The sequence below is a fragment of the Polyodon spathula genome, chromosome 18, assembly GCF_017654505.1.
Source record: "Polyodon spathula isolate WHYD16114869_AA chromosome 18, ASM1765450v1, whole genome shotgun sequence".
NCBI lineage: Eukaryota > Metazoa > Chordata > Actinopteri > Acipenseriformes > Polyodontidae > Polyodon > Polyodon spathula.
Genome location: NC_054551.1, coordinates 5,660,143 through 5,685,687, shown reverse-complemented (window position 1 = coordinate 5,685,687; position 25,545 = coordinate 5,660,143). Strand labels below are relative to the sequence as shown.

The window sequence follows — 25,545 nt, the reverse complement described above, 5'->3', positions numbered from 1 at the left end:
TGGAACTAAACTGAACTGGTGGGTTTAAGGCCCCTGTATTTATACTACTATTTATATTACTGGAAAGTTCTAGAAAGTTCTAGAAGTTACTCCAAGTTTACTCAGCACTGAATCTATCTGGAATGTTCCGGAAAATAGGTAAATTTCAAAATATCACTGTCCTGGTCACAAAAGCAAAGTTTGTGGGGAATAATAGCCATTTTCTATACTTTTGAGGCATAAGCAATTAAGAAATAACATTTACTACCCAGGAACCAAAAAATAAAAAATAAAAAAATTGTTACACGGTGTTATCAGTTCAATTAAGTAATCTAGTTATGCAATTGAGACGTCGGCTGCAATGAAAACCAGAAGGCGCAGGGGGTCCCCGGATCGAGTCTGAGAAGCCCTGCTGTAGATTAACATCCCAGAACAAATACCAATACGGCCTCATTCAAATCTGACAAGTGGTTCGCAAGCCTTAGATAGCTCAACCAAACAGACGTGCCTGTCTTACAGAAGTAGGTCACAATGATTAACATCCAAAGCGTGTATGTTAGGTAGTTTCACCAGTCTTGTTTCTGTAGAGGTATACATGCACGCCATCACAAATAATGAATATAGTGGAAAATGGAATATGCAGCAAAATGTCAAATGCACTTTTATAACCGCCGGTGTATAAACAAACCACCTGGAAGTTGGTTACTTATTCCCGGTTCCTTATTCGCGGTGTAGTTGACAAAATTTCGTGTCCTTTTTCTGTGTGTTTTAACTCACTTACACATATTGCTTAATTAATATATTTATATTATTTAAAAAATAATCGCTCCTTCTTTAATTTCCCCCCCCCCCCCCCCCCCCCCCCCGAAAATATTAATACCAAATCTGTATCAGAAGCATATCGGTACACGATATTACCCAATTGTTTTGCCCCATTTACCCCCTTAGACGCCTTGCTCACTAAATACCTAGGTATCCCTAGATAAGATATCACCTCCTCGTTCCAAAAATACTAAAGATTTTAGTGAAAAAGCCGTACCCCACGAACAGCAGCAGCCCAAAATGTAGCTCATTATAACCAATACAGAACGCATGGGAACACGTCTTTTTTATGCCCCATTTACCCCCCTTAGACACCTTGCTCACTAAATATCGAGGTATCACTAGACAGGTGATCCTCGCATCTTTGCAAAACCACTAACGATTTTAGTGAGCAAGCCGTACCCCACGAACAACAGAACTCCAAATTGTAGCCTATAATAACCAATACAGAACGCATTGAGGCACGTTTTTGTATGCCCCATGTACCCCCTTAGACGCTTTGCTGACTAAATATCTAGATATCCCTAGATAGGTTATCACCCCATCTCTGCAAAAACACTAAAGATTTTAATGAGCAAGTCGTACCCCATGAGCAGCAGCACCCCAGATTGTAACCAATAGAAATACTTACTTGTTGATAAACGGGGTCCAAAGTATAATGCTAAAGTTGGCTTCCTATTCGCATTCTAGCTTCTTATTAGGCTAGCTTCCTGTTCGCATTCTAGCTTCTTATTCGGCTAGCTTCCTATTCGCATTCTAGCTTCTTATTCGGCTAGCTTCCTATTCGCATTCTAGCTTTTTATTCGACCAGCTTCCTATTCGCATTCTAGCTTTATTCATGTCCTGCAAATGTAACACAAATGGAATAAGTAACTGGGTACGTTGGGGGGTTAAATCGTTTCGGGCTACGTATTTCAAAGCTGAATCTCACACAGGGGAACCCATCTATGTCACCCATATGTATTTATACCTTGATAGATATCTAGGGATACCTAGATATTTAGTGAGCAAGGTGTCTAAGGTGGGTAAACTGGGCATCAAAGACGTGTCTCCATGCGTTCTGTATTGGTTATAATGGGCTACACTTTGGGGTGCTGCTGTTTGTGGGGTACTGCTTATTCACTAAAATCGTTAGTGTTTTTGCAAAGAGGAGACGATAAACTATTTAGGGATACCTCAATATTTAGTGAGCAAGGCGTCTAAGGTGGGTAAATGGGGCAAAACAAGAGGGTAATACCGCTATGCTGCTGATACAAATTTGTAATTATATATATATATATATATATATATATATATATATATATATATATATATATATATATATATATATATTTACTAGATGAGCTATTACCATTTATATTTATTTTTTTAAATGGTAGCAATATATTAATTGAGCATGATGTGTAATGAGTTAAAACACACAGAAAAAGGACACGCTGCTTTGTCAACTACACCGCGAATAAGGAACTCCCAGGCGGTAACACAACGTAAGTAAATAGAGCTGCAATGAGTAGCAAAATGAAGCAGCAAAGAAAAATAACAAAGTGTAATGCATTTTTTTACGTTTTAATTTATTATTATTATTATTATTATTATTATTATTATTATTATTATTATTATTATTATTATTATTATTTCGAATACGAATTTAACACACTATAGTTAAAATAATTAGCCACAAATTATACACCTTGAGTGTACTGAAATTAGTAATTGCTTAAAAAAAAAAAAACATTTAATACTAAGAGTGAGAGGAGGGCTATTTAAATAACCATTAAATAGCCTATATTTAAATGGTTTAATTAGTAGTTTCAATTATTTAACAACGTGTTCGTGTTTTGAGCTTTGAAACACATAAATAAAAACACTGTTGCTTTAAGAAACTATCTTGGCAAAGCCTCGCAAATCACATGACTAGTCTTGTGACTGGGCTGGCACAGGAACGCGTTTATGTTTTTTCAAGATAGATTGCTACAGAATAGCGGGAAACCATAGGACTAGCGGGGGGGGGGCAAAAAGAGGAAAATAAGCAAAGATGACCAAGATTTAAAACATAGTTGAATTCCAAATGCTTTGTAGTCTCTCAGTTGTTTGCAGAATCAACAAGCAGGTGTTTGGGGGTGAAAAAAAAGTTGGCGCTGCAGATCTAGACGGGCGTTGATTGAACTTTACGTTCTGTTTTTCCTTTGGTCTTTATATGTTTGCCATTGTTGGCATATACAAAAAATATAAAGGCAGAATTCTTGTGTGCCAGTATTTGAGAAAAAAAAAAAAAGCCAGTCATGGACAGCAAGCCACTTTTGCAAGACAGACCCCCTGCTTATGCAGCTGTGACGGGGGGCTACGACGAGTACGGACAGCAGCCTAATTATGGTGCTATTCCTCCGAATGCGCCAGCTCCTCCACCGCCTGGCTTCCATCAGTTACCTCCTCTGTACTACACAGGCGACCAGGGTATGTTTTCGTCTTGTTACAGTGTTGCTTCATTTGTTTCTGTTTTTATCGTTTCTGCCATCATATAAACTAGAGTATGTGGTATATGTTGGGAGAACACGTATATGGAATAAATATGGAATGAGATACAGTAAAACATTCCATGATCGCGGATCGTGAAAATACATTTAAAACTGCATATAACTGGAGGTCTTCAGATTATTCAGAGGCAAATTTTTATATATTCAGAACAGTCGGTAGAGTCAGCGAAATTGCGATGGATTGTGAACATTTCCATTAAAAATACGTTGCCCCTCTACACTGTAAACTACAAAATCAGCGGAAGCGAAACTACTGTGTGATCCACAAACATTTAAAATGACTTTACGGATTATTAACTTTAACTGCGCCTTCAACAGTAAATATATGTGTACCTGTTTAAATGGCAGCTGCCATTCTGGCAGACTGGTGTACCCTGTACGGTACCTGCAGATAAGGTAGGTAAGAGTAGCATTGATATGTATTTTTTGTCTGCTTGTCAAAATCGGAGGAGCGTGGTAAGGCTAGACAAATGGTTTAAAAAAGAGGTAGTAGAGTGAGCGATTTGAAAACAAAAGTTTAAAAAATTGGGTGCAGCTTGAAAAGCTGAAGTGTTCATGTTCTTAATGGCTTTTTCTTGCTCTTTTTTTTAAAAATTCTTCTGCTCTCCCCTGCTAGTGGTTCTGCTCTGAGATGCTGATGTTCATTCAGTTTAAAAATAAATTGTTGTATGAAATAGTTTTTCTCACGGGGGTGACTAATGAACTGTGAATTTTCTGTAAAGGGTAACATGAGTCAGTCTGGTACTTCTGAGGAGGCGACACTAGTATGTTTTGACTGGCACTTTGCCACTGGGAAGTGTAATAAAATGTGCGGTATTCTAAACGTGTTACCGCATTTAATCAAACTCCATAGTCATCTTACTAACATTAAAATCTATCTGTTTATCCATCTGTCTGGCAGTACTTGCAGGATTCGAGTTTCTAATGGGGTTGATACCATTAAGACATGGTGACCTTTCACTATAGCCTCACCGCTTTGTGAAGTAATGATTCCTAATATTGCCAGTTAGTGGAAGGCAAAACTAGCAGCATTTCTCCTTGAAAACAGGGAAAAGAAAAAGAACGGCACATGTAGAGAACACTTCTCCAGGGGTTATTCAGAAGCAACATTTATATAAGACTGCATCAGACAACTGAGGGAGACTGGAATTCAGGTCAGGTGATTGGAGTTACAGCTAAAATTCAGTAACATGTGACAATAGAAATAAGACCTACAGTCATTCTGTAAGAGAACACCTTCAGAAACTGGTTTGGCTGCCTGCTATTAATCACGGCATGCGAAAGCCTTTACTTATTGAAAAATCAATAATAATAATAATAATAATAAGCATGGATACAACTAAAATGAATGGCCTTTTGTGCTTTTCAAAAGGTGTTTGATTTGAAAAGCAGACTTCAGTTCTGAAGTTTCAGTGACTTTTAGAAACAAGGATTAGAAGTTAATAGTATTGAAATGGTAAAAAAAACATCCAGGTTTAATATCCCCCCCCCCCCCCCCCCAGGGAAATCATTTAGTCTCTTGATATGTCCTAGGTTATTAGAGTGACTCAGTGCATGAACTTTAACTTGGACTTAGAACCCATGATAATCACCAGATTTCTGATCATGCCTTTACTGCATGTGGGTGTAAAATATGTACAATAGTTGTTATGTCAGCTTCTCAAATACCACTTTCTTTCAGTACTTGGACAACAGCATTCGATTTGCAGATATCTTGGTGTGTCAAGCCACTTTCATATTCCCCTATAGCCTATATGAAGTAGTTATCCATCCAGTCAACCATTTCAATTTCTTTATACATTTCTCTCATCTGGTTACACAATCTGCCTGTTTCTGTCATCTATCTGTACCCTCTGTATATTTGATGTGTCTGCTTACCCTGCCATTTATAAATTACCAGTTTTCTAATACAGGTTTGTGTTTAGCAGTTCAAGTAAATCCTTGTGTTGTAATTCAACCAGAAAATGATCAAATGTCCCGATACATTAGCTAACACTGCTACAAATAAATCAAGCTCCAGTTAGCCCCATTTTGTAAACCATAAACTTTTCAGACAAAATCATGAGACAAACTTGAGATTTACTATAGTAACTGAAGCTGTCTGTCTTTCCTGTGTTTAGGTACAGTATTTTGTAGGCTTAGCCACATGGTGCTGTTTGAAATCACTAGTACATACTCAATGAGGACATTTTTAAAAATAAATAAATACATTTATTTATTTATTTATTTCTTTCTTCAGGCTGTGCCCAGCCAGCTGCAGCAATGCCACCTGTTGCCCAGCAACCAAACTGTTCCAACACATATACCATCATCCAGCCCTCTGTGGTGGTAGTGGGGGGCTGTCCAGCATGCAGGTAAGTGCAGCCCAATCCACACCATTGGTGTTAACAGACAGAGTCCGGGAATAGGTAGAGGCACAGGTCATTCAGCTTGACAAGGTCAAGTTTTATTTTTTTTTGCATAGCAAAAATTAACCAACCACATTTGTCTTACATGGGGTGGGGGGTAAAATTGTTAATAGCATGCTATTATTGGTGGTGGTTGTTTTTTTTAACAATCTGATCCATCTGTATTTTTTTTGGTCATGTGACTTACTGGAAATAAAAGGGACATGCCCCTGAAGTCACATGTGTCCACATGCAGTACTGCAAGCTACTGACTGTGCTTATCAAACACACAATAAATCTGTCTGCTGTGCATGGAGAACCTTTCAATTTTATATTCAATAAAAAACAGAAACCAGCAGATAATCCAATTAAGAAGTCTGGATAAGCATACATCATAGAATATTTAAACAGCTGCTTCCTGCCAGTTACACATTTGTGTTTCTGCATAGGTGGGCGATGGAAACAATACCTGACTAGTGTTTTTTATTTAGTATAACGGTGTGATGCTTGAAGAAGGATGTTGTCTGCACTGGGAAGTGAGTGGGTTGCCTGCAGTGTCTCTTAAAGTACAAAAGGATTCTTCATCACGGAAATGTGTGTTTTACAATAAACTGCATCTGAAATCTAGCTAGACGTCAGTGGCTATCAAGCAGTAGTTGCAGACAGATAATTAAGTTTCTGGTATTTACTTTCAGATATTGGAATAAAAAACATTTAGTAACTATTGAAGAGCCTAGCTAATGAGGAGGTAGGGTAATGGACAGAAGTTCACAGCTATTGTTAAAGTAGGACTTCTGATTTTTGATAGTAGTGTATCTCGTTCTTATACTGTAAACCCCCATGAAAATTAAAGTTTAAAAATAGGTTTATTGGACTTTATGCCAGACAGACACTGTTTTCAGGAATTCCTTTCTTAATGACCTGAACCTGGAACAATGTGTTTAAGTGGGACAGGTATAGAAGAGCTGAAAGGGCCGTGCTTGTTCTTCACAGAGTGGGTGTGTTGGAGGATGATTTCACCTGCCTGGGGATCTTGTGTGCCATCGTCTTCTTCCCAATCGGAATTCTGTTTTGCCTGGCGCTGCGTCAAAGGAGATGTCCAAACTGTGGGGCCACCTTTGGTTAAAGGGATCAGACTGGCTCTCCTGACACCGGGAGTCAAATTATAGAGTGCTATAGTCTTTTTGTTTTAGATTTTTTTTTTCTTTTTTTTTTTTTACTGTAATTGTACATTGATAACAGTTTTTGTGTAAATGCCTCCTACAGTGTTGTCTCAAATAGCTGTAATGGACAGGCAATACAAAATTGAGCATGTGAAAAAAAGTCTTTAAATTTTGTTCACATGCATGTAATGAATGTATTATTATTATTAATATTTAAATAATCATTAATTCTTGTTGAAATCAACACGCCAGTTGCTTTTGCAGTCAACGGTGCCTTTTGAAAATGTAAAAAACTAAACAGCTATAAATGCTGAATTTTATTTATTTTTCTATTTCTGAATCATGCCGTTATGTTTAATATGCAGTACACATTGATTTGATTTTGATGGCACAATTAATCTTGGGGTAAACTTTTTTTTTTTTTTTTTTTTTTTTGAAAAAACGAAAGAAACCCCATTCCTATCCTAAGATTTTCTTTGTTTTGTTTGATTAATATCAATATTGTATATATTTTAGGTTGAGTGATTTCTTGCTGTTTAGTTAGAATAAACACCATAAGTTGTAACCCTTGGGCTGGTGGTGGTCATGCATCTGAAACTGTGTGAGTTGCAGCTGTTATGTATAATGTGTGTGTGCAAGATGGTAAAAAGAAGCACATTTCTAAAACCCTTTTGTACTGAGTTTGGGTTGGACATGTGTAACTTTTACTGTGCAAAGTTTACAAGTTATTGATTAACGGTGCAAGCTGTAATACAAAAAAAAGAAGAGGGACTTATTATATTAGCTGTTTTTCTTGTCCTTTAATGACACTTCATGCAAATCTCAGGTATCATGCTGTTGGAATCTTTGAAGAACAGCCATACATGACCCAAACTGTTTATGAACAAACCAGCTACTGATTTTACTGCTGAAAGTTGGGCCCTATTACTAGAAAACCTCTCCTCTCCATTCGTAAGACAATCAGTTTCCTGAAGCAGACTACTTTCGAACAAATTTGATGTACAATGTCAGCAGCTTGTCACACATACGCATTGCTGATGATGACACCATGATGTCTGTTGACGTTGTATTAATATGTATTATCGAAAATAACAACCTGCTTTGCCCGTTGCACATTACATAGCCTAAATAAAATATACGCATATACAAAAAAATAAATAAAACCATGTAAGCATCAACACCTGTTTTGAAGTGTTTTTATGCCAGGATTCTGAAATGACTAGTGTGTTACAGATTTCATTTTTTCACTTTATATATGTGTTTTTTAATCACGCCTGCGCTTTTAAGATACTAAACCTTTGTGTAAGGCAGTCCTTTTATATAAGCAGAGCTCTGATAAGGCTGGGTGGAACCAGGATGTGTAGAAAGATCCAATGCTACAACAAACAAGCATTGTATGTGATGACCAGGATATTTAAATGATATGTGCATGCTTCCCAAAGGACTTCTGTTTTATACACCATATAGTGCGTAAATCTTTAACAAATTGTTCAATGAAACATCCGGATGGCCAACAAACAAGTTGCAATAGTTCCACCTTGGACTATTGTTACACTGAAAAGGTGAGATAATAAAGTAAGTTCCCGAGCATATGGATAAATCTCCCATTTAATCATCATATTGACAAAGTGATTTCAAAGGTAAGGTTAGGCTTCCTTTTTAGAAATAGGAAGATCTTTTCTCAGTTTAGCAGATCAGAATTGGTGACTACGACTATTCTCTCTGTCCTTAATTATGGTGATTATATTTACCAGTTCACTTCTACTCAGTCCTCACATAAACTAGACGTATTGCACAACACATGCACTGCAGATTTCTGTTAGAATGTCCCATCTTGACTCATCATTGCGAGATGCATGTAAAATTAGGCTGGTTTTCACTTACAGACCGAAAAGTTTATCACTGGTACTGTTTTGTGTTTAAGTTTCTTAAAGGATGGGTGCCTTGTTATTTAACTGCTCTGGTTAATAGGTATGAAACCAACTATAATCTGCGTTCCTGTGATTCTGCCAGTCTGGTGGTTCCAAGGGTTGGCACGTTTGGGTAAAATGTTCATTGCCCATCGGCTTCCAAAAACGTTTAACTCTAAACCATTATATAAAAGGAGTACATTTGATCGTCTCTCTTTTACATGTTTTAAAAATGATCCCTGTAAATTGTTTTGATCCTGATTAAGGAGCTGTACACGGTCGGGTGAATGTCCTTTGTTTATAACCTCTGAAATGATTAAGACAGTACCACTCATGACATTGTGTTGTTTTATTGTGTATGTTTGTTAAATTAGATCTAGGTCTCAATAGGTTAATTTCCTGTATAAATAAATACATAGAAACATAATTGTTGGACTGGCCTACTACACAAGTGTAAAAACAGAGGAGTCTGGTAAATCAAACTTTTATTGCAATAAAATAAATTGAACTTATTTATACATGGATTACTACACAGTATTGTTTTTTTCAAACATTAAATATTCTTATTGCCTCTTTCATCAGCCTACCTGTGTTTTGCAAGTGTGGTTTGCACTGTTCGACAGAACTGCGAAAAAACAGTTTACAAATTTTTTTTTCCCCTATAAACCTTAATATAAGAAATACAATTCAGAACAGAACAGCTCTTTATTTTTTAAAGAAAAAATGTAGGTTAAAATGAGGCAAACCTGTATTCATACACCCCCTGCAGTAAAGAGAGGGGAAATCATAAGCAGCATGCACCTTCATTTACCTTCAGGATTACTGAATAAGCAACAGACTGACTCTTTACAGAATTTAAGTATGCCGGATGTACTTTAAGGCATAGGACAAAAATTATTTTAGGAATCAAGTCATTAAAAATACAACCAATCCCAGATTTCTGTGTCAGAATTTAGTTAACAAAAATCCTAAGTAGAGAATAATTGAATATTACATAGGCGTCAGGGCAACAGAACAGCACATACAATGCTAACAAGATAAGCAACAAATAATACTAAAATCAAAAAGATACAAGAGTAGGCAACTGGGCATCAGAATGGGCTTTGAAAAAAGAAAAAAAAAAAATTGAAACTAGCACATTGGGAAACAGGACATTTTGACCAAAAAAAAAAAAAAAAAAAAATACATTGAAACTGTTAACACGTACCCCCTCCAAAATGGTGACCCCCCCACCCCCCCCCCCCCCCCACCCCCCCCCCCCCCCCCCCCCCCCCCCAAACTGATGTTACCCCCCCCCCCCCCCCCCCCCCCCAAAAAAAAAAAAAAAAAAAAAAAATAATAATAAAAAAATATTGTACCAATAACAAAACATTATTATACAGATGCTTTTTTCTTTGGTAAAATTAATTTAAATATACAGCTATGGCTAAAAATCTTGCATCACCTAGGAAGTTTCATTCACCTTTATGAAGCAAGATTAGTTACTTATATAGGGTTATGCACAACTTTTGGCCATTGCTGTATATTAAAAGAAAGTTGTATGGACATGTTAAGCATCTCAAACAAAAATGAGTAAGGAAACACTGAGTATGGCAACAGTGATGCCAAAGCTATGTACTGTGAACACCAGGTGTAAAGCTACTGTATATTCATATCCAGGATTGTTTCTGAAAGAAACTAAACAATATTTTATCAACGTATGTACCAAGTAAAAGTGTGTATCATCCTATGGCAAAAGAACAACAACTTTAGAACTTTGAAATAATGTATTCTGACTGCATTCATTTTTTGTTTCTTAAACACAGCACAGTACTGAAAATGCAGAATGCTCTGTTACTTATACAATTTGCAGCACAAGTATTTTAAAAAATATATAACTCTTTGGATTTGTTTTACAGTTACTTAAATAAACTCTCTGAGATCTATGGGCGGCAGAAGATTGAAGACTTTATAGAATGCAGACATAGCATTCGAAAAACTGCAATCTGTAGAACTCCTCAGAAACTTCAAATGATGGGCGCTGACCTGTCATTGGTTACTGTTGGTCGAAGTTTGACGGTCGCAAATGGATTTTCACCGCTATATATAGAGGAAACGACAAACAAATAGATCACCAAAAAAAACATATCGTCAGCTGAGGCTGTAAATACAAAATTAGTAGCATGCACTTCTCCAGGGAATTGTTTTTTTGTATGTGGATGGACACATCTCTGGATTCTGATACCCTCAATAAAAAGTGTACTAGATAAATCACAATACAGTACTTACGCGAGAAAAGGTGGCTTTCCAATCCCATTCGGTTCCTGGCTCTGCAACAGCAACAACAAATAAAGAGGAACAAATGTATAACTGGTAACACTTACACAGTACTGTAATGACTACTGTAAGGTATGATTCAACATATGTTTTTCTGTTGAATTAAAAGGACCGCCTCCTGTCTGCAGTAGTACTGATGTGGTTTCTCTGTTCCCACAGCACCATTCAAATCAGCCCAGTGTGATGTGGCTTAAAAAATGTTCAAAATTATACATAAAAGACTTTCTGGGAGTGTCCAGCGAAGTCACGATTTGATATAGCCTAAAGCAACTGATTTGCAGGATGTTCAGATTACCTTTAAAAGATTGGGTTTTGCATATTTCATTTTATTGCAAAAATGTCTGTTGCTAAAGTGTGCCAAGGAATGTGCTATGCTGCTTCGAGAGAAATACCTCCAAATATTCACATCTTGCACCAAAGTGCCAGTTACACGCAAGCACCAGAAGGGGGCTCTGCCGCTAGTCATCAACCTTGTTTAAAACAAACAAACAAACAAAACAACAACACTGAAATATGTTATTGTGTTTTGTCTTATATTGTATTCAAAAACTTTGAACTACAAAACAAATATCTTTACACAGGCAATCTGATAAATTTTTACCAGAGTCCTAAAATATGCACTGTTCAGACCGTGGGCTATATAGGAAAAGGATACTGGCATGCTTTGTCATTATTTTATCAGCAGAGGGCAGCACTTGAAAGTGATTGGCTAAGGGCCATAAAACCAGACGTTCTTGTCCTGTCCATATTAAGCATTAACTAATAGCTTGAGGTTGCTGAGAAAGCTTGGTTATTATTAGAGCCAAAAATAACACAGTCACCTCCCCAGAGTCACGTGAGAGTTGCTGCAGAAGAAACAGTGTACTGCTGTGCCTGCCTAGCCCCTTTCTGCCAAGCCCATATATCTTACAAACACTGATGAAACAAGTCTAGTTAAAAGAAACAGCTCCATCTTAACCTTAAAATGATTCAAGTGTCCAGCAATGGCACTGGCTGGGTTATACTTTGAATAATGTGACACAGTGTTAACAGCTGCTGTAGTTTGTGTTGCAAGTAGTAAAAATAATAGCAATAAAAAAAAAACACAGTAGAGGTTACTCTGCCGCAGCATCCCATCCTATAAGAAAGTGGCCAGTGGAGTGATTTTTTTTATTTTAAATTGCACTTCATGATCAAAAAGGCATGGAACAGACTTGGGTATCTGTCTGGATTGTGCGATTCGCTTACCAATAGGACAAGCAGAAAACCTTGGCCTATTAGAACTTCCCATTCCAGCGTATTGTTTGTACAACTATCTCACAGAATACAGACACATTGATTGATGTGTCGATATGTACTCAACGATTACAGGCATTTTGGAAACTGATAAAACTCCATTAGGCAGGACATGTGACTGAAATGTGAAATACTGCCTGTATTCACATACGCACACACAAAAACAAACATCATCTTATAAGAATACCAATAGGTACCTTTGGATGGAGATTGCCAGGGGTTAGGTTAACATACTTACGAAGTAGTTTATACAACCTTGTAAGAATACATTTGTTTTAACTCCATGAGCCTATTTTCCTTGCTATTTCAATACTGCAGTACCTCATTGAAGGTCTTGTAAAGATTATATTATTTCATATTTATTTTATACTACTTTACATAAGCTGGTTTCTTCTATCAGGTGTGGTAAACAGGGCCTCGAAGTAGAGTTTCTGGCATGATGATGAAGTAGATTACCTGGAGCTAAGGCTTATCATTCATTACCAAGCGCGTAGACACTGATGATGTGAGAATTTACTTTCCTTTTACTTTCCTCAAACTCCCCTGCATATGGCCCTGGATATCCGGCACACAAGTAAGCCATTATTCTGCAGAAAAGCTCTGTGCTTGGTTCACAGGTAGGAAAGCTGCGGTGTCAGGTTTACCAGGAGTGTAATTCCATAGTCCGAGAATGCCAGATCCTGGATATGCACAATTAATCTGTTTCTCTTTGATGCGCGGAGTGGAATGCATAAGGGCTCGCCAGAACGAACAAGAGCTTCCAAGACTCATAAATGTTTCACAAGGGGTCAAAAGTCATGCACTAGGGGTGGTGTCGTCTTTCAAGGCTGACTTCTGACCTCCACAAACCACCATTCCAATGTTTGTCAATTCAAGATTTGAGTGTGCAGCACTGAGACATGTTGCTGTACACACATTAAACAGAACTGCCTGGAAGATGAAGATTACTTGCAATATGGTTTATTTGTAGGTTGATGACAGAGGGAACTCCTGGTCTCCATGTCGCTTGGAAAACTGATCTCTTACCCAGAGATCACTGATGTAGTCCTTTTCAGTGATAAAGCCTGTGTCACTTCCTCCATAAAAGCCCACATCATAACCAATCATTGTCCAAATTTTGAAAACAAGAACAGTAAAGAAAAGAGATTAAAGGTGGGTGTCACATAGGTGTGTGGAGTTCATCATCCTACGAAGAAACCGTATTACAGGTAATCTTCGTCTTCTTACCTCGTCTGATGAACTCCACACAGAGTGAACCACACCAAAGCACTGAAGACAAGAGGGTGGCTGGTAGAAGTTAGCAGAGACAGAATATAGTAGGCTGAAAACAAGACATTCAAGTTGTAATGCTAACAAAGGGCTCAAAGGAGACGCAGGTAGCAGATGTCCTGTAATAGGCAGATTTTTGTTTTGCCCCTATATTAACCAAACTTTACCCCATGGGCTTTGATTGTTCTTGAAGATGGTTTTATTCCAAGGCTGCAACAGAACTTGATACAGGATGCGGTCCAGTTTAAAGTGGTCTGTTTGGAGACAGTGTTGCCCTGGTTTTGTGATCCCTTTACTGAGATCACAGTCACTAGAAATGGAGTAGGCATTTTTCTTACCTTTAGCCAGGAACTGAACTGTTGTAACCTAAATTTATTGAATACAGGTCAAGGCTCCCCTGAGGGACAATGCATTTCCTTGGAGGTCTTGGGTGGTAGCCCAACCAAACACTCGAGACATCAAAGGGTGGGTATGTACAGAAAGACCTTCCCAAGTAGCATTTTGGAGATTGCAGCAACATTGATGGAAGGTAGGTGGAACCCTGTGAAACAGGAGGCTGAGGATAACTTCTTTCCATTAGTAGATGCTGCAGGAATCGTGCCACCAGGCTAGATTTTTTTCTCTCTACCCGCTGTGTAGGGAGCATACTAAAACAGGGAAAGATGGCAGCACCCTAATATGGCATTGGAATAGCCAGTATAAAAACTACTTTGTCATCTCGTCTTGCAGTTCTGATTCCAGCATCTTGTATTTAAGGAGAATAACTGTTTTTGTCTGGTTGTAGCTGGAACAATGGAGTCCTTGTCTATCTAACACACTTTGTAGCAGATCCTTGCTACAATCTGTCCACCAGAGTGGAGGGGTGGGGGGCAGCTACATAAAAGAAGCATAGCTAACTGAAAGCTAGAAGGGCACACACAAAAAATAATTTATACATTTTGACATCAGACCAGGAAGAGAAGCGGACACAAGTACTGTGAGCAAACGGCGCTGGTGCACAGATTTAATAAACAAATAAAAGATTTAGACAAAACAAAACAAACAAAACGGCATGATGGCCAAACAAACCAGACAAACCACAAAACAAGTATTGTGCCATGAGTAGCAATGGTTTATTTTTGCAGGACTTCCTCTCCTCTCTCTCCTGTCCTTTTAATAAACCAAATGCAGGAGAAAATTGGACAACTATTGGTTATGATGTGGGCTTTTATGGGGGAAGTGACACAGGCTTTAGCACCAAAAAGGATGACATCAATGATCTCTGGGTAAGAGATCAGTTGTTCCTCCTGAGCAAGCAACATGGAGAGGAGCAGTACATTCTGTGTTCATCAGACCAGGGAAGGCAGTTTGTTTATTTTTGTGATCAGTAGCAGTCTGACAGGCTGCAGGCTTTTTACTGCCAGCCACAGATATATCGTTAGACATCTTAAAGCCTTGTCCCGATTTGTCATGCTTAATAAAGAAAGATTACCTTCTACACAATACTATCTTTAAAAAAGCAAGAAATGACTCCATATGTGCAACACCAAAGGAGAGTAAACGAGTCTATAGGGGTAGCCTCTTAAGCCTTTTCTCACCTTACTAATCATAAAAATTAGCAGACAACCCCACTTTTCCATCAAAATCACACAAACCACCCATGGGCTCAAAATCCAAACCAGTATAAACATTGGATGCAATAAAATGTATGCCAGTGACAGCATATATGATGTGGAATAACAAATGCCCTTGTATCACTTAAATACAATTGGGCTTGCATCACCCTGATTGAATGAAGCAGTTTATACAACTTGAAAGAGGAGGATCAAGTAACCGGCATCAAAGAATGTGACTTTCAGCAATGCAGATCTTCACCCCAACCCCCCTGTGGCAGTTCAGAGATAGATAACTGCCACTGGATACAGAACGCTGATAATTCTCAGGAATGTCTGTACCTATACAGTATGTATCATTTCTATGTTTTTATATATAAAACATAGACATGATACATACTGGGTTTGTTGAAATGGTTCCAGGTGACATGTTTGATATGAAGCAGCAGGAGACTGGATAACAGCTTGAGGTGCTGTTTTAACCAGCATGGTCAGGTCAGCAATGCTTAGGACAGCAGCTAATGATTTAGACTGGGATAATGCAGATGAATTTGAATGTCTGGGAAACAGATAAGATAGGTATCCCACTCCCTTCTACACCAGCTCACATTTCTGACCCTCTGGCGTCAAGCAGTGGTCATCTGGGAGAAGGTGGAGGGGTTGCAGCCTCTTACGGAATGCAATGCCATTGATCGAATAGGTTTGTCTAAGACAAGTCTTAAAGAGAATGGTCAATGGGGGAAACATGTGATCATCATGGAATCTGTGTATCCTTTGTAGTTATCCGTATTTGTATTAATTCTCACAGTTTGGACATGGGTGGACCAAAGCTAGTACAAAGTAACTAAAGAAATAGATTTGTTTATATCCTTTAATAAAACATACACATTCTGACAATTTTTTCTTTAACTAGTGTATGTCCCCTGTGAGCTTGAACAAACAGTAGTAACACTGGATGACATTATCTTGACCGGGCATTAAGGATTTTACATGTTTTAATTAAATCGGCTCCTATGAGTCTTTTATCCTATAATCCTACTTACTGCATTTCCCATAATGATATGCACGGCATCAGATACCCTTATTTAAGTAACATTTTATGAAAACACTTCAAATGAAGAAAACGTGCAATACTGTATTTTCTTAATAGGTTTACATTACTGTGGTTGCACTTATATCTATTATCAGTGGCAAAATGTTTTGGATAATGTCATATTGTAAATAAGACATTAAACCAGTCTTATAGAAAACCGATGATTTTCATAAAAGACACCCATGGCACACACATGCATGGCCAGTGGAAATGTCCTTCATTCCTGGAGGGGATCTGCATGAAATGCTATGTAAGAAAACACAGTAAAGAAGCTGGGATAATTTGATTTATGAGACAACCACGGAAATCTAAAGCAGGCTTAGAATGATCTTAACTGAAGACTCATTTTTGCATGCCCAGTGTCTATGAGATTGTACTACTGGAAGCTTCCCTCTTCTCTTGCTACATCACTACAGAGAGCAATTGGGCTTAGTGGCTAACCCTGCTTCTCCCAATGGGGATATCATTTATAAATAATGCATTTACAGTCAAAACACAGCACCATGTGAAAGCAGCCAGGATGAATAACAAAGCTGGCTGTGCAGACAATTCTCCACTCATGTACTGCACAGTGCAATGACATAGCTCAGTGCTACTTACTGTTCAGCTCATGTTCCAAACATGGCTTTAATAACTGAATTGAACTTGGGCTTAGTGATATTAAACAATGCAAGAGCTGGTTGGAACACGGATCTGGACTGTAATTAAGGACATGTGTGGAACACCTTCCTAGACGGAAGGAGCCACAACAGCATACCCTAGTCACATGCTATTCAGTGCCGGTCACACACAGATGCAGATAACTGTTTCCATACTTCTGTATGGAATTTGTATTTAGAGGGTGAGTATTCAGAGAAAAGATTATGCCTATCTATGGCAGCTTAACAGTACCCTGCATAATACATGTATAGGCATCCTGTCCCATAAAGTCTGAAAATGCACTGAACGGATCAGTATAGGCTAAAGTGTGCATCATCTGAAGCAATACAAATGCCATTAAGAAAGTGAGAGTACATATGCAATCATATACTTACTGTGTGCTCGGGGGAAGTCTTTGCGTTTTTGTTGAGGACAGCCCTCGTTGGTGAAGACTCAAAGTAATCTGGAGGGGGCAGTACCACGTTCCCCTTCTCTTTCTCTGCCAGGTTGGCTATGCTAATACTCCGGACTGGCATAGAATTGCTGGAGAAATTAAAACCAACCATAAGCACTTTAACCTTATAACTTAACCATTTTTACTATAATATTCTATCCAGAACACAGATAATTACCAGTGAGCGGGATGCCTCACACAATGCTGTGAATTTAAGGGTTAAAGTTTTTTTCCAACTGAAGGGTGAAAGGTAAAAGGGATACATACACGAGTCATCATTCTAGGAACCTACAAGACAAGCTTTCTAGACTGTAATGAGTTAACTCTCTCTTGAAAGAACTTCACTTTCTTATAGAACCTCTTGAGGCAGGTTTAATTAAACATTAACTTTCTATTAATTTCCATTATACACTTTACCAACTGACCTAAACAATGCACACGATGGAACTAAACCCTGCAATACCAACAGATGCAAAACCTGTCCCCATATCTCGACGCAGAATACCATCCTCACAGCACAAAGGAAACTGGAGATAAAAGGATCATTCACCTGCAGATCCAAAAATGTAATCTACATGATTAAATGCAGCAAATGCTTCGTTGGTACTTACATAGGAGAAACCAAACAACATCTTCAGACAAGGATGAATCTACACAGACACACCATCAGCAACAAAATGACCAGCACTCCTATTGGTAACCATTTTAACATGCCTAACCATTCCCTGCATGATCTGGCGGTTCTTGTTTTAAAGGGCAATTTGAAAAACACTCAAGACAGGAGAACTTGGGAACTTATTTAGTTAGCCCAATAAAAGGTATTACTTCTCCTTCTCTTTGTCTATCATCTCTGGACTAATACGGCTACCATTTCATCTGTCTATGACCATTATACACTTTAAAATTATTATGAAAAATGATTAGCTTAAATACTGACTGTACACGGACTGGTGAAAGAAAATGCAAGCAATGTAAGCAAGCACTGAACACAAGGTTACACACAGACCGCGAGCCGTGCACCGTGGGCTTCTGTAACTGCTATGTGAATAACAAACATGTTTATCTGCATGGTTTCACAAGAATAACATATTAGAAATAATAACCTCATGTAACCATAAAAGATGGGTTAAACTCATGTAAGATCATATAAATTACATCAAAATAAGCCTTTGTCCTATAAATTCTTCCCAAACCTAAACTAAACAAAATAAGAAAATAGAATACAAGGTCAGGCTGTAAATTCACTTTTTATCTGGCTGTTTATTTAACAAGCCACTAAAGTTCGGCAACTGAATTAGGACCAAAGTTTCATAAAGTTAACTCAGAAGCAGACTTTGTCAAATAATTTTTTGTTGGACAGCCGAGTAAGTATCAAGAGCCAACTGAAAGCAAACAACCACCTACAAAGGAGTAGGTACTTGTGTTCCGCACCTTGCTTTGGTTAATGGTTTAGTTATTCCATTGAATTGGCGAATGCAATTCAATAAGGCTCAGGATTTAACCCTGCTGCGGTGGAGGTTTTATCCAGGCTACACCTTTATTTGCAGTACAGACTGCGTCTTCTTTTAATCAGTCATAGCAGTAATGGCAACAAAGATAATAACGGTGATGAATAAGATCCTGCTAGGAAAGATGTTGCAACAACAACTACACCTTTGGAGGTAGCGGGGGAAAAAATTCAGACAATGCATCCCTATCAAACATACATTGATATTTTGAAATACGTATCATCTACGTGTATGGGTATCAGTTTTGCTACTATTTTTAATCAAAATGTAGATCTACAAACTCCATACTGCTGAGATGTGTGTGTAAGTACATGTATATGTACCTCTACAGTGTTTTCAAAAACACCTTCTCTTGAGAAAGGGATGTTAAACATAATGAAACGTTGGAAAGTTTCGCTCCTTTTGTATTTGTGCTTGGACTATTAAGACGAACCTGTGCTGGTTCTGTGGGAATGAAGTGAATAAACTAAACTAACCATTATATATCTGTTGCAGCTTCAACAGATAGTAGACTTTGGGAAATGTGTACATTTGAAGATGTCTTCAGCCTGTGTGTAAAGCATTTGTCATCAAGGTAACAGTAGTGTACTGAGTTCTCATCAGTCTGGTGCTTGACAACACCACTCTACTAAAACAGAGATTAATGGTACAGGGACATGAATTTAGGGAATATTAAATGAAAGAGGTGGTTTAGCTGGCTGTTAATGATTGGCTCTCTGAAATGATCCTTTAATAATAGTATTCCAAAATTCCTCATATATATATATATATATATATATATATATATATATATATATATATATATATATATATATATATATATATATATATATATATATATATATATAGAGAGAGAGAGAGAGAGAGAGAGAGAGAGAGAGAGAGAGAGAGAGAGAGATAGATAGATAGATAGATAGATAGATAGATAGATAGATAGATAGATAGATAGATAGATATAATTTCTTATTATGATGACCTTTATTACCTCTGCTCTTGTGCTTGCTCCGTGTAAGGTCGGCAGTACGACGATGGAAACCAACCTCTCCTGCAAAAACAGCAAGAGACCGATAATGTTGTTAATGAAACAGAAATAGAAATATTATATAAGGCTTACTGGTTATAACATGGATCTTAGACCCAGCAGAGACTCAATGCATTCCTGGGCCTTTTAAGCAGTTTCCAACGTAAAAATCACAACCACAGTAAGAACAAATTGGGCCAGATGTGGCAAGATGAGGGCTGAGTATCACAAGGGTGTCCCGGAGACACATATGCAGAGTTGTAGGGGATGAAGCTTGCAATGCCAGAACTCTACCCACTACATGTAATAAAAAGAGATTTCAATGCAGCACTATTCATGAACACTAAATGCAACACAATGCATCATATTGTGTTTAAAAGGCATCTTTAATTAGAATTGCACGAACAGCCCAGTGATGCCCTGCCGTGTTGTGGAGATCTTTCAGGTCACTTTCACATTATTATAATTATGAAAGGAATGTGCAGACTCTGCTTTTGTAAAATTAGGTTGCTTGTGGTGTTTTGTGTTGTTTCACCAAAGTTATAGCTAATCCCCTTTAATTTAAAAGGAGTATGGTCTTTTTTTTTTTTTTTTAATAAACACATAAGCTGCTTATTCTGGGACTTGGAAAGAAAGAAAGTTACAGCTGTGTTACAGGTGGCAGAAACAAAAAAGACCAGAATTAGAAAAATGCCTATAAAATTATGCAGCATTTGCTGTCTCAGCAAGAGCATTAGATTACAAAAGAGACCACAGCAGTAGTATTACTTCAGGTTTGTCAGACCCTCACGTGAAAATGACAGGAGAACACTCCAGCAGCAGTTTAAGTAAACATTGCTTAACAATATCCCTGTATTTGATGTTAAACTGAACACAGCTGAGTCACAGACTCTCTGTCCTTGCGCAAAGTCCCGAGACCTCTTTGTGCTTCAGTTCCACATTCTACTCCATTTACATTTTTTATTATTGGTTTTGTACTTTAGACAAGAGGACAGTGTAGTTTGCTTAGTTAAACTGAATTTTCACAGGCAAAAAAAAAAACTCTGAAGTCTAACACAAAAACAAACACCCAATTGTTAGGATACGGAATTGACTGATTTGATAATACTTATAAAATTATTGACTGCTACTAGATTTAGAAGAAAGCCCTGTTGAGTCACATGGGCAATGTATCCTTACATCAACTTAAAAGCACAAAGTAAACAAAAACAAAGGCCTGCACAGTTTAATCAGCCAACCAGATCTCTCTGTGCTGTGTAAAAGAATATAACCAACATCCACAGCACGTAGTACAGTATTATCAGAGGAGGTTGAGTAGGATTGTTCCAATTCGTATGTGGACTGATCTGATCAGCATTGCTCTGCAGCCTTGAATCTCTCGAGCCTGGCCAAATGTACCGAACACTAGTAAATGGCAGCTCACTATCTATATTCAATAATTTATCCTCTTCTTAAACAGGTACTGCGTCAAAATAGATGTGCTTACAATGCTACCAATGTGAGTTCTTCTTTTGAAGACTGTTCCCTGTTTCTCCAAAGAGAGCAGGAAAAATGGTTGCTAGGACTACAATACTTTTTGCAGCAGACTTTCTTTACTTTGAGGGCTGGTTAATGTTTTGCTTGAATACACCTGCAAATCACCACAAACATTCATTATTTTAATGTTGATTTCCCGTGGCTGTTGGTTCCTTATTACATGTGAATAGTTATTTATCAGAAAACAACTAACATATGCACAGATCACTTTTAATTAAACAACATGAAATTGGGAAATGTAATATTTCTTAGTGGAATTGGGTAAAAGCATAACATACAGTTGCAATTAATATTTTTTCAAGGCGGTAGATGAATAGGACTTTAAAATTTTTGAGGTAAACAAGTTATTTATGGATTTTAAAATATGTAATTTTCTTAAAGATAACAGTTCGCTAGGTATAAAAGCTTAGTGGCACAATATCCAATAATGAAAAGTTTTCATGTGTAATGCCCAATTCTGGAAACAGCTACACAAAGTCTGTGCTATAATACATGCAAGGGAAAGTGATTCTCCAATTCCCCTCATGTCAGATTGTCTCCAGTTCATTCAACTAGGCAGATCCTTATCTGCAGAGACAAGATAGGCTGACAGTAATGCAACTCACTGACCTCGATAGGCCTGTTTACTTATACTGAAGCTGGGTGAGAGCGCTAGTATTTAGAGTAGAAGCAGTCATTATTTTGTGTCTCATCTTGTTTATACTGAGAAATTTCAAGAGATTCCCTATGCAGACAGAAAAAGTATGCACACACACACGCACCTGCCATCAGCTACTCAATTTGGGGCCCTTATTGTGAAATCACGTATACATAACAAAACGTTCTTTATTCATTTATTGCTCTAGATTGAGTAACACATTTTATAACTGCCAAATATAATAACTTGCAGGTAGCTCAGCCAGCTTCAGTAGAGGTAAACGGGTGTAAAATTGTAACACCATGAAACACTGAAAACCTGCAATGGTTCCTGATCTGACTTGGTAAGTTCTTGTAGAATAAATGGGTAATCACATGGAAATTATTTGTACCAGGGTGTAACCATATAAATACACCAAGTAATTTCCATGTTAGAGCAGGAACCATTGGTAGTTATCCAGTGATTACAGTGTAACTGCATGCCGCTTCATGTCCTGTAATGTGAAGTGCTACCAGAGTATAATTATCAAGGACGGTGTGTAAGAACAGTGACTCTCAAACAGGAGTAACAGTTTAAGCCTGTAAAAACAGCCGGAGACTTACTGCTTCAGCTTCTCATGCTCTCCATATAGCCATCCATCTTTCTCCTCTGGTAAAAGCAGAATAATGATGTCACCTTCATCGAAACTGAGCAGAGTGGCGTTATTCCCCGCAGTATGTGGAAAGATTGTTTTCACCTTTGGCTTTTTAATCGCGTTCAGTCCAGTCGCAACAGAGACAGACCTGGGCAGAGTATCACCATTGTTGTACTCTATAAGCAAACACAATTTTTATTAAAACAGTTTTTTTTTGTTTTTTTTTTACAAAAGAAAGTGAATTTGTCATTGCCTGAGTCAGCAAACATCTGCCCAAAAATTAAGAAAGGGGAAACATTGCTGAAAAGCAACAAGAGAATTTTTGGACAGAAAGACCAGGCTAACTCATTGTAATGCTATTTCCATGTGTCTTGCTGTTTGCCATCCCTTTTCTCACTCAAGGTACAGCAGTTTCGTCAGTAATGTAGTATCTTAGAGCAAGAACGATTAGAAAACTTGCCTGGATGCAGACTGTTTCTCTGTGTCTTGGCTGGGGCCTTCGGGGTGGCAGGTCCATTGAACATGTCTACAAGAGGACTTGGGTGTGCTTTTATCGGCGGTGCGGGAGGAGGCTTTGGTGGGTCTGTGTTGTGCTACAAAGAACACACATAGCATATTGGAACAGCTCCTTTTTCTGACTGGGATATTCTGAAATTTGTAATCCTAAAACTGTCTTAAACTCAATCCTTTTGAAGAGGAGCAGTACAGGACACATTTAGTTTACATAGACCCACGTGTTCAGATGTTAAACTGCATAGACATACAGTACTGTACACAGTAATAACTAAGCTTTTTTCTTAGAAGTAAATTAATGTTTACCATTTGGATTTGAACAAACAAAGAAAGATTACTGTTTTAGCCTCAATAGCTGTATGCTATAAAAACATTATTGTTTCTCAAAATAAGCCCTTCTGACTGCCATTAAATACACAATCGGTATGTGTACCACAGAATGGAACATGCCAAATCAGCAGTGCAACCCACGAAAAACAAATTATTGAAAATTTTGCTTTGCTTGATACAGAATGTGGGGCCTGTGATGAAACACCCTGTCTCTCTGCACTATTTCTTACCATAGTGTATCTTTCTACCATCGGCGATGGCTGTGGAGTTCCTGAGATTGGAGTAGATCCTGGTGTCTTAATGCCCTCGATCATGGTCAGGATGGTATTTGGCACCTTGGTGGCATCACTGCACTTATCCTGCCAGCTGGGCAGATTTACATTAAGCAGTTCTTTAGCCTAGAATGGAAATAAATAATAATAATAATAAAAAAAAAAAGGATCAGCATTGATATCCAAGAAAGAAAAAAAAAAAACTAAACAAACCTGAATATCCAAGTTTTAGTTTTGTGAAATAAATACAAATACATTAGGTTAAGTGGAACAGGGAGGAGTAGCCACCGGCTCTTTCCACTGCACAGACTCTCCTTCCTGTCTCTGCCCGACCCACAAACCACATACCTTAGGAGAGGCTGTTGTGAACCCTGCCAAGGTTCACAAACTCACCCTTTACACCAGTCTCTCAGCTAAACTTCACGGTCTGCTTGCTACTCAAAACTGTTCATTTGAATAGACTTTTACTATAGGTCAACGGTATGCTGTGAACAAATCTATTTAAAATATGGCTGAAATCACATTCTTTTTAAGTTTTTACTGAATACTTGGTGGAACTTTGCACTAAACACAGAGGCCTTAAAAAAAGCAGTGTCTTATAAGGTTTTAACATTTTTTGTAAGTATTTCATTACCATATTCCTTATTAAGCTATGGTAAAAATATTCAATTAGAAAATATTTCATGTCAAAAATTAGCAGTATAACCCATAAAAGGTATGTTTTCATGATCCTTATTTATATCTAAAACCAGTGTTCTGCATGTCTGTATGCATGTATTGATCTGGACATGCAACATGTTATACGAATCCACTGTATATCGATATATAACATGACATATGATCAACTACCTGTACACCATCAGAAATGCAAATCACCTTAAAAGAAGTATAGATAAAAGACAATATACTATAATTCATATTATTATTATCATCCTCTACAGATAAGAGAACCCTTTGTAACCTTGCAGTAAATTTAATAATAGCAATAAGAATAACACAAAAAGTGAACCATGGCATGTATATGTAAGAGACAGAAACAGCATTGTATTGTTCAATCCACTCTGTAAAGCTCCTATATGCAAACAACGCATTTCCTTAATAACCTTATCATGGTAGCCGCAAAGATGATAAGAAAATGTGCAGTGTTTGTCAACAAGGAAACAGAAACGCCTCTTCTCCTCCAGCAAGGCCTCCCGGCACCCATCGGCGATGAACTTCTGCATGTCGGTCTGGCGGGAGCTCACTGTCTCCAGATACTACAACAGCAAACGAAGGAAGAAGAAGAAGAAGACGACACTCACATGACATTGTATTGCTTCCATTAATACATACAGTAGTGAAACACTTTATGCCTGATATTTCTGTAATGTTCTTCTCTAGTTATAAATTACATATACAGACTAAACAGTCACCAGACCTAAATCTTATCAAGCAATTGTGGCATGACCATAGCTACAAAACTGGAAGGTTGAATGGCAAATAAATAAATCAAAGAAGATGTAATTGACATGGGATACAGACTGGGGAAGTATCACACTGCTAATCCTGCAGCTTCTAAAGCTATAATAATAATAATAATAATAATAATAATAATAATAATAATAATAATCTTTATTTTTATATAGTGCCTTTCATAGTGGACCACCATCACAAAGCACTTT

At 37.7% G+C, this 25,545-nt stretch overlaps 2 protein-coding genes across 2 annotated transcripts in view; one reads left to right on the top strand and one right to left on the bottom strand.

The window, feature by feature from the left end:
* Positions 1-2,738: 2,738 nt before the first annotated feature.
* On the top strand, positions 2,739-9,371 carry LOC121331126 (brain protein I3-like). The gene is made up of 3 exons (XM_041278338.1): positions 2,739-3,255; positions 5,575-5,689; positions 6,716-9,371. Exons 1-3 carry the CDS (start codon positions 3,084-3,086, stop codon positions 6,846-6,848), a joined length of 420 nt encoding a protein of 139 aa, XP_041134272.1. The 5' UTR covers positions 2,739-3,083; the 3' UTR covers positions 6,849-9,371.
* Positions 9,372-10,135: 764 nt separating this feature from the next.
* Positions 10,136-25,545, bottom strand: part of LOC121330820 (brain-specific angiogenesis inhibitor 1-associated protein 2-like protein 1) — a 30,335-nt gene continuing 14,925 nt past the window's right edge. Inside the window, exons 6-13 of the mRNA XM_041277645.1 lie at positions 24,988-25,140; positions 23,843-24,010; positions 23,230-23,362; positions 22,738-22,945; positions 19,927-19,986; positions 17,375-17,522; positions 11,064-11,104; positions 10,136-10,874 (exon numbers count right to left, since the gene is read on the bottom strand). Coding sequence (XP_041133579.1) covers positions 10,802-10,874; positions 11,064-11,104; positions 17,375-17,522; positions 19,927-19,986; positions 22,738-22,945; positions 23,230-23,362; positions 23,843-24,010; positions 24,988-25,140 — 984 coding nt within the window. The 3' untranslated portion in view covers positions 10,136-10,801. The remainder of the gene's footprint in view (positions 10,875-11,063; positions 11,105-17,374; positions 17,523-19,926; positions 19,987-22,737; positions 22,946-23,229; positions 23,363-23,842; positions 24,011-24,987; positions 25,141-25,545) is intronic.